Source organism: Saccoglossus kowalevskii, chromosome 1, assembly GCF_978046115.1.
Source record: "Saccoglossus kowalevskii chromosome 1, keSacKowa6.1, whole genome shotgun sequence".
NCBI classification, from domain to species: Eukaryota; Metazoa; Hemichordata; class Enteropneusta; family Harrimaniidae; genus Saccoglossus; species Saccoglossus kowalevskii.
This window is the reverse complement of record NC_140641.1, coordinates 16,409,656-16,423,234: the sequence shown is the minus strand read 5'-3', so window position 1 is coordinate 16,423,234 and position 13,579 is coordinate 16,409,656. Positions and strand designations below refer to the sequence as shown.

Sequence of the window (13,579 nt, the reverse complement as noted above, 5' to 3'; positions counted from 1 at the left end):
AGAAGCTCCCCCCCCCCGAGTCCCTCGGTATTGTTTGTAGATTCCACACATCCCACGACTTAGCAGTTTATCAATATATTGGGGGTATTATTGGTGGCACGTTGCTATATGCCCATATTTGGTTATCACTACTGTTATAAACACACTATTAGCAGAAACAATGTGGTACTTCCACGTTATGTTGTTTTTACGTGACTATTCCATGCTATATTACATCTATATGTAATTTTTGTTGACAAATCTTATCTTAGACTATATTTGTGAGTCTATTTAACCAATTTTCGAAGAAAATAGCCACCGGTGTGTATATATACAAACTTATGTGTTACGTAATTAGGGTATCTGCAATGTATTCAGTGCGGTGCGCAAAATGTGTGTACATTTAATGTTTAGTAAATCTGTAAATACTTTATATGGCTTATTAACATGTAGTTCTCGACATGCAACGAATATCGAATCCACGCTGAAAAATTAATAGTCAGGATGTTCAGATTTGTCAATCTGTATATATATACTAATACTACAAATGTGATTTTGTCTCAGGGTGCAGGCGCCCTCGTGTGACCGAATAATGAAATGTGGTTTCATGTAAGTGTTAGCTATACACAAGTTGAATTGAGTTCGTACGCGATATTTAATTGTTCTCAATCATTACATTATGGCATATACATATATATTTACATATTGCACTACAAATGCTTTTACGGAGACATCAGTTAGGATCGAGAATACACCCAACAGTGGTATAAAATCAGAAAAGTGCAAGTCAAATAAAAGGTAGGTCATGAACAAAATCGGAAATGAACCTGGAATGTGTGACCAATTACATTATTAAACTTAATTTCCCAATTCAATATTATGTAGGAACACATATCACTATAGCAACATGTGATATACAATCGTGTTAGATATTTTTTTTTTTATTCATTTTCATAAATAGTCTTGAGATGGTATGCTGGTCTGGTCCGAGTAAGTCCTCTATTGTAAATTCGTTCATTCGTTCGTTCATTCATTCATTCATTCATTCATTCAATTAACAGTTTTGTAAGTGTTTTTTCATCTCCAGATACATATTGTCACTCTCTGTCATCTCCGATTTTTCATGTGCAAAAACAAATTTTATGAGATAAACTATCAGTCTTTGTGACTGATTTGCAGCACTAGAATTAATTAATCTTCCCGTTATTAGAATTTCGAGCGCTTTCCTGGACTGGTCGAATACAAACACCGGTAACCAACTTGAAGGTTTACTTATAAGTAAGGTGGTATGATATGATTTCATATGAACTCAGATCCCCATTGGTTATGACGATATTAAAACTGTAAACAGTAATTTTACTGGCCATTAAGCTTTCCTTTCTGAAGATATGCACATTTACATTATTTATATTCGCATATAAGAACACGTTAAATGAATTTTAGTCAGATTTATCAAAGGAGGGTATCTGAATATCAGTATGTAAAACGGCAAAATATGCAAATCTCTGTTGAGAAAAGGTGATTTTTTTCACCCATATTATGCCAAACGTTAGTAATGGCAATCTGAACAGGATCTAGGAATTCGTCATTGTCAAGGTCAATGTGTACTTTCACATTAACAAGCTATGGTAGGGTGTGAATTGCCAGCAAAGTTGGCCTGGTGCTCTTTTGTCGTCTATACACCTATGCACTAGAAGTTTATTACTGGACGAATACTCGTTATCAAATTTGAAAATAAACGCCCCAAAGTCCATAGAGAACGCATACGTGTGGTATATAACATTAGTAATGTTTCGATCGTTTGTGCTTACCACGTGGTGGCGTAAGACCAGGTCGTAATCCATCTATCGGTTTGGAAGGATAACATTCCGTGTGCCTATTTGACAGCACCTCAGCTGTCAGCTGGCGTCCTGTGACAACTGGTAGAAAAATACCTTTCATATCTTTGGCGAGGATATTTTTGAATCACACCGACTCTTCTACGAACGTGGCGATGATTATTCGTACATATCAGGTGTGCAATGGCTTTCTAATACACTATTTGCGTTTTGTAAGTTAAATCTATTCTCTGACCCACAAAATTGGAACCAATATTAGAAATAGGGAAGTCATGCTGTACATATATATATTAACAAGACGGTGAGTGACGAATAGGCCGTACACAAACGCATACTTCCGACTATAGCGTTAACATTTCAGTGACCTCAGTTAGAATCTTCCGTGGTGCAGTGACCCGGCAATGACCTCACACTGACTGCATCCACGACATACACAGTAACACTTCCCGGTTACTTTAACCTGACGCTAGCCGCACGTATTATAGTACCCCAATGCTAAGATAAAATACAAATTGAGCCCTTGTACACTATTTGCTGCAACAACAAATGTCCTGTTCATCCGACCGTCGACAAGACAAGTTACAGCCCGGAAGCACAACGTAACTCAACTAATTAATAGACGACATAGCTCAAATGTTCGTTCACTATATTAAGCAAAAACAGTGGTAAAACAGCATAATAATAATTGCATATTTAAAATATCTTTTCCACTATTTATTAAAAAAAGAAGTACATTTGCTATGCTGAAATGACCTTAGAAAACAGGTATATTACTATGATATGAAAATTACAATATACGAAACGCATATAGTCAAATGATTTTGATCAATCGGAAGTAACAGAATATGCGCGAGTTATGAGACTTGAACAGATTATACGTAAAAAAAAATAAAAAAAAATAAACTGATGCTGTTGTGAATTAGAAGATCAAACTAATGCATCACATCACCACGTGTACGTACACACCGCGCACCTATGAATACATTTCCAGTCGTTGATAACAGAACAAAACACTTCCTTATTTTCGAATAGTTGAAGCGGAAAATGTAATCTGTATTTATGAGAACTCAGGTGGGTTCATATTTAAATGTTCTTTGTTCATACAATCCCATTTCGTTTTGTTGGAGTTCTAGTCACGGTACTCTGATATGAGCTACTTGAATTATAACACCACTACTGCCGGTTGTTTATCAACATTTTGTATGACATGTGTTTGAATAACTTCCCCATTTTCACCAAGGTTATCAGGCGAGTTACAAGGGGTCATGCAATGCATATAAATGGAGATGAAATGAGGAAGTCGATTAATCGGAATTATTGTGTCTTTACACGAATTCTAATGTACACATCAGATTCAGACGAGTCTGACGTGTTTTAACCTCGCAATGGTGCAAATAATTCGAGATTGTCATGACCACAGAAAACTGAGTCTACACTAAATAAACTATCAATTCTATGTTGCACAACACAAAAACCAAAATGTGTCATGTTCGTCACGGTGTTGATAAAAATATCTATCACACTTTGTGTTGTCTATTTCTATTATCTTGCATGATTGCATATGCAAATCTCTTTCGAAAGTCTTCAAATAACTTCTCACCACTCGAGGGCGCTCTTCTTATGAATCCTTCTTTTGTGAGATATATCAACCCATGCCCGTTCATATTAAATCGTTCGACGTCGACCGCTTCCAGTCCGTAATGATCCGTCGCCCATAATAACCAGGCGATCACGTGATCTCTTGTCCACTGGCGCGGGTCTGCAATGATATGGGTGAGATACAAATCGTATTATGAACACTGAACGCAGTATGATTACTGAAACATTATATATCTAGGGCATTACAATTGAAGGGAACTTATAGTAGCTGCTAACATAGAAAGTAAACAAAGCAAGTAAATAACTGATACACGGGAAGGCAAAGCCGAGGCGGAAGACGTTTCCCGACGTGAATGTAGACAATTAGGTGCCATTGCTGTACGCGAGCTTCAGTTCGAGTCCCACGCGCAGTACATGTTTACTTTGATTTGTCATAAATGTTACCCTCCCTCGCTTTGTAAATGAAGGGTACGTAGGAAAAAAACCCGCGTACTCGGGTACTTCTGGATCTTAGTCTGAGTCTGGATATAAAGTCCCCGATTCGTCACACGGGCCGAGAAATGTTATCACTGGGAGGGATATATGTTCTGTTAGTCATTGGGTCTCCTGATTAGAATACAGAACGCAACGCAATGAGCTCAACACGAACCATGTGCTCGACTCAGACATTTTTCATTACTACATCTTGTCCTTGTAAATTGTTATAAATTCACAGTTTCTCTCAACTCCTTGCTACATTATCTCGAACTGGTAATACAAACAATTTACTAGGCTGCGAACTAGGCCCGGAGACGTTGATGCTGTGCCCAATGACGCGAACGCGCAAAGTGTCGAACCCAGGTGAATTTTCCTTGTGAAATACTACTTGCCCAGGTCATTTATGATTTTATAGTCTGCCATATGTTCAATGAAACAAACATACCTTTTGTAGTTGTCGATATGATGCAGCAATTTGGCACAACATTTTTTTTTCAATAATGACGACAAACACATGATTGGCCAGAAGGCCAAAGCATCACAAAAGACTTATTTAAACTTTCAGTTTAAAGTTTTGCACACACAAAAAAAATATTATTGTACTAAAAACATCGCGTCTTTACTTCTTCCCTATAACTTCTCTAGGTTATTTATAATGTACAAGATCCCTGGATACATATATTACATGTATACAAAACCCTGTTACACAGTCAACTTCTGTGATTTTAGACAACAAAACTAACAATAATGTACTGTTATATTAACTTATCCGTAAATTTCTTGCGCTTCATAACTCTTCCCACATTATTACCTTCGAGATGTGGATAAAGCTATGCAAATTTATCAAATGGAGGCCAGTCATTGGTCGAAAGTCCCCTGGTGAATTTTAGCATATGCGATCACAGTTTGGCAGTGATGTCACACCATGCGTGAATCTTGTGCGAATGGTACAGCTACGTGAGTTGCAGGAAGGTATGGTAAGTAAGACACACCATCGGGTTACGTTTATGTTGCGTCGTAAGCTTAATTACAACAATCATCGCCGACCATTGATTAGACCCGAGTACTATGAAGCTGCGTGAATGGGAAATGACGTAACTAATTATCTACATAGTAATGATTTTGATGTGTCGTTTATAAGTATACCAGTATTTATGCCTGAAGACAGCACGAGTACAGCTAATGTAAAATGAACGTGTCTGAGAAAGAACTTTGATCACCTAATAGAACGGCGCGGACAGGTAACGTAAACAGCACTGTGAGCATGACCGAATATTTTAAATGATATGTACTTTGTTAATGATTCGGAATTAATAACACAATACAGTTTAGTTAGCTTGGGGACATGTTGTCGGGGTCTACTCGTCGTAGTCGTAGAACGATTCGTTAAATACACTATTCAGCGCGAAAAGAAAGTTTACGTCCAGCTCTCAGATATTATTAATGTATATATCATTAATGGTATATTTAACACCCACCAGTGTTCGGGTTCCCTGCAGACGATTACTTTGTTTAACGCGGTGACTATACAATACTATTGAAATCGAGTCGATAGAGCCTGCATTTAATATACATTACAATTATAGCCTGAGAGTGGCTCTCTGGATAAATGAGATATTTATTTATACAATTGTATTGAGCGACCGAGTTACTTTGTCAGAGTAATTACATTAGGGCTCACCACAATACAAAATACGAGGGAACAATATTTAGATTAGATACGTAACACACACAAAATAGAAGTAACAAAACATAAAAAAAGTAGTCCACAAGGGTATGAATAAAATTACACAGGCTAGCTTTAAAACAATGAATATTAGTTCTCTTCCACTTTAATGGTATGGGTTTCCACAGTTTAGCAGAGCGGTAACTACAAATTCGCTGCCCTATATTGAGATTGGTATTGCAGACATGGCAATATTGCCGACCTGGGATCGTGTCATATAATTATGCGCATCGACTTGAGTAATAAAAGAATTGGAAGCATATGCAGGCACAGTGCATCGCTAGTCAAGCATTTCAATGTGAGAAAAGCAGTGAAATAGAAAATACGCTGCCTGATTGACATAACTTAAAGTTTTGAAAACGGTTCAACAGAAGGAAAAACGAGGCGCTCTCTTTTGGAGAATATATATTTTATCAAGCTTTGTTGTTGTTGTTGTTGTATTTTCCCGAAAAAAACGCCCCAAAAAATAGTCTAATGTAGACTCTATCAGACCGTGGTAAAGAACATAATCGACGAATATATGATATATTGACCCAGTCGGCAATCGGCTTAACGTCATTATTTCTAATTACGTTTAAATTATCAATGTGTTTACCATCCGTGCAATATGTCTGTTCATCAGCATACATACGCTGTACCGGTGGACACAGCTATTTCATTAATAAATATAATAAACAAAAGTGCTTCAAAATGGATTTTGTGGTCCTGTTTCATTCCACAATACTTCCCATAAAATGTGTTGCAGATTCGACAGGCATAACCGAAACCAGATAACAGATAAAGCACGAGGACGCGACGCTATCATCGATATTGTGCAAAATTTGTTTGGTAATGTGGGTCAGCGCCGCAGTCTGACAAAAATGTTTTTATTTCGCTTAAACCTGACTGAGCATCTAAGAGTAAGTTGGCAAGAAGCAAATCATCGAATAAACAAATATGGACGTGTCGTTCCGGTATTTTAGATAATCCCGTTAAACAGATATTGGACGGCGACTCGCCACATCGCCATGCATGATAACATCGCATTTGTAAAATGCTTCGAAAAACTGAAGCGAAATACTGAACTTGGATCATTTTAGTCCATCTCCTAATCTCACCATATCATGTGATTATGGTAATAATGCTGTACGGGGCGTGCCTTCTTTCGTTATACCCCCTGTCAAAGAGGAATATGTATTATCCCGGCCCGTCTGTCAGGATAGAGGGACTGTGGTGTTATCTTATTCATTGAAGACAATGTCCACTGGTGTTGCTAGGCAAACTTTACGCTTTTGAGTTGGCGCGCATGTTATTTCTAAAAGCCTTACTCACGCGCGTTTTTGATTTTCTGAGAATTTATCACACGGCACTTCCTGTTTGATACAAAATGTAGGTGGAAATAACATTTTTGATGGTCAGAAAATATAACGTATCTTATCTCTGCATTTGAATGAATGGCACTCCCTTATTCCCACCTTCACACGATACAATTTAACAACTAAAGGACTCCGAAGATATTAAAATTCCACTACTTCTATTATAATCTCTTAGCTAGAAATTTCGAGAGCAAAATTTAAAATATCACTGTACCAATTTCTGGAAAATGATCGTTTATTTCCGAATTCATGAACTGTGATATCAGGTATAAAACATTACCTTCTCTATCAAGACGTGAACGTGGAAGATGAATACCCATTTGCTCTGAAAGTGCCAACACCGGGGATTCGAGTTTCGATTGAAAGCCAGTACATACATGAATCGGAAACTGTATCTCAGAAATTATTGAGGGATGTTTTTTTTTTCTTACAAAGTATATATCCGTAACTATGATGTCGGTTTTACTAAATGGATCGTGGCAATTGTTTAATGGCGGCCATCTTCATGCCCCCAAGAAAGAGGTCAGAGTTTCTAGTCTAGATGTGAGACCCAAACATACCTATCAACAAATCTGACATGCCGATGGTCGATCTTGGCGTTGCTTGGACATCGGATTGACGATTACTTGCTTGCCTTGCAGAATTGACCGAGTTTGCCTTACTGACATCGCTGTTTGCCAGGGTACCTTCCGGAGCAGCCATTTATTCAGCAGACTTTTTAGGACAGCTGTGAAAAATAGAAACATATGTTATAACGACGGTTAATTATATGTAACTATGTCGGCTTCTGGTGCACCGGTTGTGTAACACCATGCGATACGCTGTTATACAAATATTCATATAACGCTGTAAGCTTTACTCACCGTTGACTTTGCTTACTCTGAGAAGACTGTGTATTCGTTAGTTTACTAGTTTACGCCGACGGTGTAGGTATGACGTGTGTATGGGAAACTGGCATATGAATCACATCTGGTATTCACATGACTCACATGTATTAGCGTGTTTTTTTTTTGACGGGGGGACTATCAAGTATTTTGACCCTAGGCCTACTTATCTGAAACCTGAATGACTGTACAGCATAGGAGCAAACGATCAAAATCCGTGTTTGAAACAGTGACCGACTGTACTATGATGCATGTTTTCAGTCTTAACATGGTGTCGTGTAAAATGCCCGTGTGCCAAACCATCCAATGTGCCAATTTAAAAACCACATTCTTAAAAGAAAAAGAATGTCTCACATAGTCTCGGTTATATTTTTTTAGAAAGAATAGAGATAGAATACATACTCCCATAAACGCATAGTCACCTGGACTATCGGTATCTATCACTGATACATTAAACATATCTGCCGAGTTACCTGTCATTTTCTCATTGTAATTGCACGTTTGACCAAAATGTTTACACGACAGGCGCACCTGTTTCGATGGCTAGTATGAAGAATTGTATTATTAACATCATTATTATTATTTTGTGAGTTGATTCACTCAAAACCTACAAATAATAATTCAATTTCTGTGGGATTTTTATTTTGAGGAATTTTCTAGGTATAAATTATTATGAAAAAAAAAATAGAAATTCATTCTAAACGTGAATGATAATTATTATACCATCATTATTCTACGCAGCACATTTACAGATCGAAAGTTACGTAACAGTATAAATCTGAACGTGGTTAATGAGGTGTCTATTATCAGCTAGTTCATTTCTGAAAATAAATTATTCGATACAAATTTATTTTCATTGTAACTTGAAAGATTGGAAAACAACATAATATCGGAATCCGTGTGTGATTACTATCTGATGACAAGTTAGGCAACTGTTGTCTTCGCACCTCGGCTAATGTGATATTGAACGTACTTTCCACAAAACAGATCTTTTGCAATGGTGCGCATTCGGGATCCCATAATCTTAACTTTAACCCGAACCCCACCTCTATTGCCCCTAGAATTAATTGTATCTTCCCATGGGAACACCTATAGGTATCTAGAGGGACATGTACAACTAAATTCGGGGGCTAGAGGTTTCGTAGGGTTAGAGGTACATTAGAAGGTCTTTCCGTTTTCGCCAACTTATTGTAGTGTGCAGTGTTGTTGTTTCATAGCTGGCGATACAAGGCAACAAAGTTCAGCCACTTTAATTTAAATATACGTTCACTAATAATGATAAACATCGGTAACATTAAAATTAAGACGGTAACATTGAAAATTTGAAGATGACACGTACAATTTGCCACGTGGCGACATTGTTCGAACAGTAATGTTAATACACGCATGTACTAAATATGGAGTACCATTAGCATAGTAATGATTTACTTAGTACTTAAACAACGCAGGGTAACGTATGTCCTTGATACCGGTTTAGAATAAAAAGAGGAAGCGTGGTCATATTCCCTGGATTCAAATCTTCTGACCGTTAACTGGTATGACCTCACAATGTTTTGTTTGTGCTGTACTAATTAAAAATCCACCTGCAATATTGCACGACGTTCCATCGTTTTGACGATGGTCACGATCATCAACGTGACTTGTACGCGAGTACACACAGCTCCAGACTGGTTCGCTTAATATGCATTCCAATCTGAAGAAATCAGCAACAAAGCTACGGACGTTGTCATGCTCTGTCTGGCTCGCTGTACTACATAATGCGTGGAGACACTGATCGATTTTTTTTTGTCAATTACAATCACACACAACGATTTAGTTTTGGTTTGGGTGTACCTGTCTAGTGAAAATTGATAGTCATGCTTACCAAAGTCTTGGTGAATCCCAGAGACGATAGCGACACGCATGCGCGTTTGACCGCAGGTTGATCTCGACCAGCTTTGTGAAGCGCCCTCCAGGCATTTGAAATAATATTACATTGTGTAAATACTTCTCTATTTTAAATGTGAAATTCACTCAACGAAAAATACTGCACTATATGTTACATTAGCACAAGCGTTACAGAAGTCATATAAGACATATGCATTCTACTTGGGTATAAAGATTGCGAAAATTTAGAATGTACAATATGAATTTAACCAACTTTCTTGAATGACTCCTCTAGTAATATATTGCGATATTTTTGCGGTGACGATACTTCAGTTGACCTACACAGTTTTGTAGTTCTGCATGTATCCGTGGGCCACTAACTATAGTTCCCCCTGTAAACAATTGAACTAGATACCAATGCATTTGTAGGTTGTTTCCTAGTTCGTATGAAGCACTTGCAGGATTCCTACATAAATGTGTTAAAAACAAAAAGATTCAAAAAACCATCCTTAAAGTGCCTGTGAAATGGCTGCTATTTTCACGTCTAAAATTATCAATTGATACATAAATATTATTAATTTTTATGTTTCTAAGAACAAATTATTTTTTTTAAGTGAAAAAATGTGTTTTAAACTCAGTCTACAGCAACTTTATTTTTTGTATTTTAAAACGAGGCTCCTCATTAGCTATTCATTGCCATACAGAAATTCCCCTTGTGACGTCAGAAAGGGAAGTTGCTGGGCAGCTCGCATTGCCGATACGTGTAAATAAGGCAACTTTCTTGTGCAGTTTTCTCGTCTTTGACTAAATTGTCACTTATGTACTTTTTCGTCGAGGAAGAACGGGCCACAATGAACACTTGGATATCAAATTTGTTGCATGGGGTTGAGTTAGATGCGAGATATGTCCGTTCTGGTGTGGCTGGTCGCAGTGATGTCACCGTCCCCGGCGCACGTTTGTTAACTATCGCTGAACCTCGGCACTGGACAACTTTCGAGTCGGTAAGAAGTTCTAGTTTTTTTTGTTCTAGTTGAGCTTACTACTCTTTATAAAATATCTTATCGATAATTTCAAAGAGGTATGTGTGAACTCTTTATTATGCTCGATAAACTTAGATCGCGAATTTCCTCAGAAATATTGCCTGCTTCGTTCAAACGTGCATTGGCATCCATATATTGGATTTTCGTTCATGGTCGAAGGCGTGAGTGTCTCGTGTGGCCCGAATGTCATCGGCGTTTTACTTTATCACGTTTGATTTTTTTTTGCACAAATGAAACTCTTATTTTTTTCCACCATCAACAATTTCTGATATGGTTGTTGGGATCGGCCGACGTCTCTGTGGGCTGCTCTACACACGTAAAATGCCCAATGTTTTGACCTGGCTTCCCTTCACACGAAGCGCGGGTGTGCATTACATCCGCAAGTTTCAAAATTTTAAACGTAAATTTGAAAAATGTTTGGTGAAATAAAATTGACATATTATTATGAAAAGAAAATGAAGAAAAAAAAATTAATTAATTTTTGAATAATCGTTTGAGAGGATTGGGTGGCAATTGCTTATACTTATGTACTAATTGTAAATGTGTTCAATATTTTTTTCATCCATAATTCAAACACATATATAACATAATAATAGTTGCCTTTATTATAGTAAAAAAAGATGCATCATAAAACGAATGAATTACGTATAAACAAATGCCAAATAAAGATTGTGACCTTATTTATTTTCTAAACCTCCACAGGTTAACGAGGGGATACTTGAAGTTCATTGAAAAAGACTACAGTACTGCCAGAGTGAGCAGTAACAGAGTTATCAATATTTATGTCAGAGAATTATTTAGGACTTAAATTACCAAATCTTGGTTTTTCATAGATTCCAAAATCTGAAGATGTGTTTCCTTTTTTCATTGTCACACAGTGTCACTCAATTAAAACCATATACTATAGTAATAGTAATCCATGTACAAATTATATTTTATTCACATTATTTTCCTCACATACATGTACAGACAATCCAATGTTTACATTGTCATATTTCTTTGTTCATCACAAGTCTAAATAAAATTTGTGAACTGTGTAACGTAGCCTGTTTTTTATTAGCATAATTGTTGCAGCATCTGGAAATGTATTTACACTGTTATGTGAATCTTGTAGTGTGGCAATGAACTGCCGAGACTTTGTCAGGGTGGGCATACTGGCTGTTGAGTGGCAGGGGTGCATCATCAAGTGTATGTAATACACAATCTCCTCCAACATACAAGTCTAGTGTATTGAAGAGCTCTTCTACGTAATCTGTAAATTATAATGAGAGCATTTTGATTCAACAATAGTAGATAGAAAACCATAAAGAATCATATCATACATGCTCTATTGAAGTACATTTCCAGTAGAAGCATCAAAATTAAAATAAAAAGAAAACATATTTTGACATTCTAGACGTTAAACTATAGTGATCAATAAAATAGGGAAATAACTAAAAAAAACGACAAATCACAGTTACTAAATAAATGACCGCCGCGTGGAAATAGATTCAGTTGAAATGGGTGAACGCGTCGGGTCACGACGAGGACAAGTGCGTGACTGGTGGCGTTTAATTGGATAACAAAAATAATTGAGAGCAACACACATACAGACAAATTCAGAGTGGACTCGAGTTAGCGTGATTGTCATACTTATTTACTTGGTGATAACGCATTGACAGCCAAAGCCCGGATTCTTATTCCATAAATGATTTCTAGACATCTCGACCCAAGACATTTCGACCCAAATTGAACATCTCGACCCACCGCATCGACGCGACCCTGTCTCAATGTGGCGACGCGAACCTCTATCTAGTTCAACGTTGATCGACATCTTTTAATTCGAAACATCGTGTACTATCTACTAGTATTTCCAACGCGTGTGGTCGGCGCCTTTGATTGCGTTAATTTTGTTTTTTATTCGCGAAATCTATCACTGGCAGCGTTTGTTTTGTCATGTCTCATAACTGAAAGTCCAAGCTGACTTTGTTTTGGCTGTAGGGATGAAAAACGGGTCGGGATTTTTTGGGGTCGAGATGTCCAGTGCCCCCATAAAATTATTTCGCAGATCAAGCTAGAAGGAAAGTAACAGAGGTGTGAATTCGACATTCAACACCAACCACCGAACAATTCAGAAACTTTTAGCCTGCGAAAATGAAAACAATTAGCAGTGTGTAAGGACTGCGTAATTTCCTGTTTGTCCGACGCGTCGTTTTCGTGTTACTATAAAAAAATATTGATACCTTTACATAACGCAAACTTAATTGTCTCTATAAAGCGATAATCAGGATGGCAAAACAAGTCAAATGATTTGAAACACTTACCCGACGTCTCTCTCTCTCTTCTGAAATCCGCCTCGGTGATCATGGGCTGGTTCGGAATCTATTTCTTTCAAAATTGTTGGTATTGCGCCAGGTTTAAGTTGTCGGCGCTTCTCTTTAAAACCTAGTTGTTTTTTCACGGCCGAAGACAGTTTTTCGAAAAAAGAATCTGAGGTGAAGTGGACACTACATATGACGCTGTAAGGAGAAGGTCCACCCCAACCTTTTCTCGTTGTTTTCACGGCTTTCGTTTACTGACGTCGCACCTTCGGATCGTTTGGAAAAGTGTGAATACTTACACTATGACTATACGTATTAATGCAACCGCCCACAACACAACGTTTAACCATCACAAACGTTTGTTCTGAAAACAACTTCTAAAAACTCTCTATCTCAAAAAAAAAAAAAAAAATTGACAAAAAAAAGAAATGCCGACCGAAAAATGTATATCGTTTAAAAGTATGTTGAATCACGCAGTGTTATATAAGTACAGCTCAGGGGTATGGCTTCCTCTC

The 13,579-nt window shown here is 37.4% G+C and overlaps 1 protein-coding gene and 1 long non-coding RNA gene across 2 annotated transcripts; one reads left to right on the top strand and one right to left on the bottom strand.

The window, feature by feature from the left end:
• Positions 1-3,157: 3,157 nt before the first annotated feature.
• On the bottom strand, positions 3,158-7,895 carry LOC144364023 (uncharacterized). Its single transcript, XM_085502475.1, has 3 exons — positions 7,838-7,895; positions 7,535-7,701; positions 3,158-3,576 (listed from the first exon to the last, which is right to left on the bottom strand). The coding sequence occupies exons 2-3, from the start codon at positions 7,674-7,676 to the stop codon at positions 3,335-3,337; spliced, it is 384 nt and encodes a 127-aa protein (XP_085358601.1). The 5' UTR covers positions 7,677-7,701; positions 7,838-7,895; the 3' UTR covers positions 3,158-3,334.
• A 2,121-nt stretch (positions 7,896-10,016) lies between these two features.
• Positions 10,017-11,804, top strand: LOC146750394 (uncharacterized). The gene is made up of 2 exons (XR_014929538.1): positions 10,017-10,725; positions 11,467-11,804. It is a non-coding gene; the product is annotated as an uncharacterized LOC146750394 (long non-coding RNA).
• Positions 11,805-13,579: the final 1,775 nt, after the last annotated feature.

Bases quoted from the DNA above. Each gene is read 5' to 3' on its own strand.
- LOC144364023 (XM_085502475.1), bottom strand. From the start codon at position 7,676: ATGGCTGCTCCGGAAGGTACCCTGGCAAACAGCGATGTCAGTAAGGCA. The intron at 3,577-7,534 runs GTATGTTTGGGT...ATATCATTGCAG, and splicing joins CATGTCAGATTTGTTGATAG to ACCCGCGCCAGTGGACAAGA.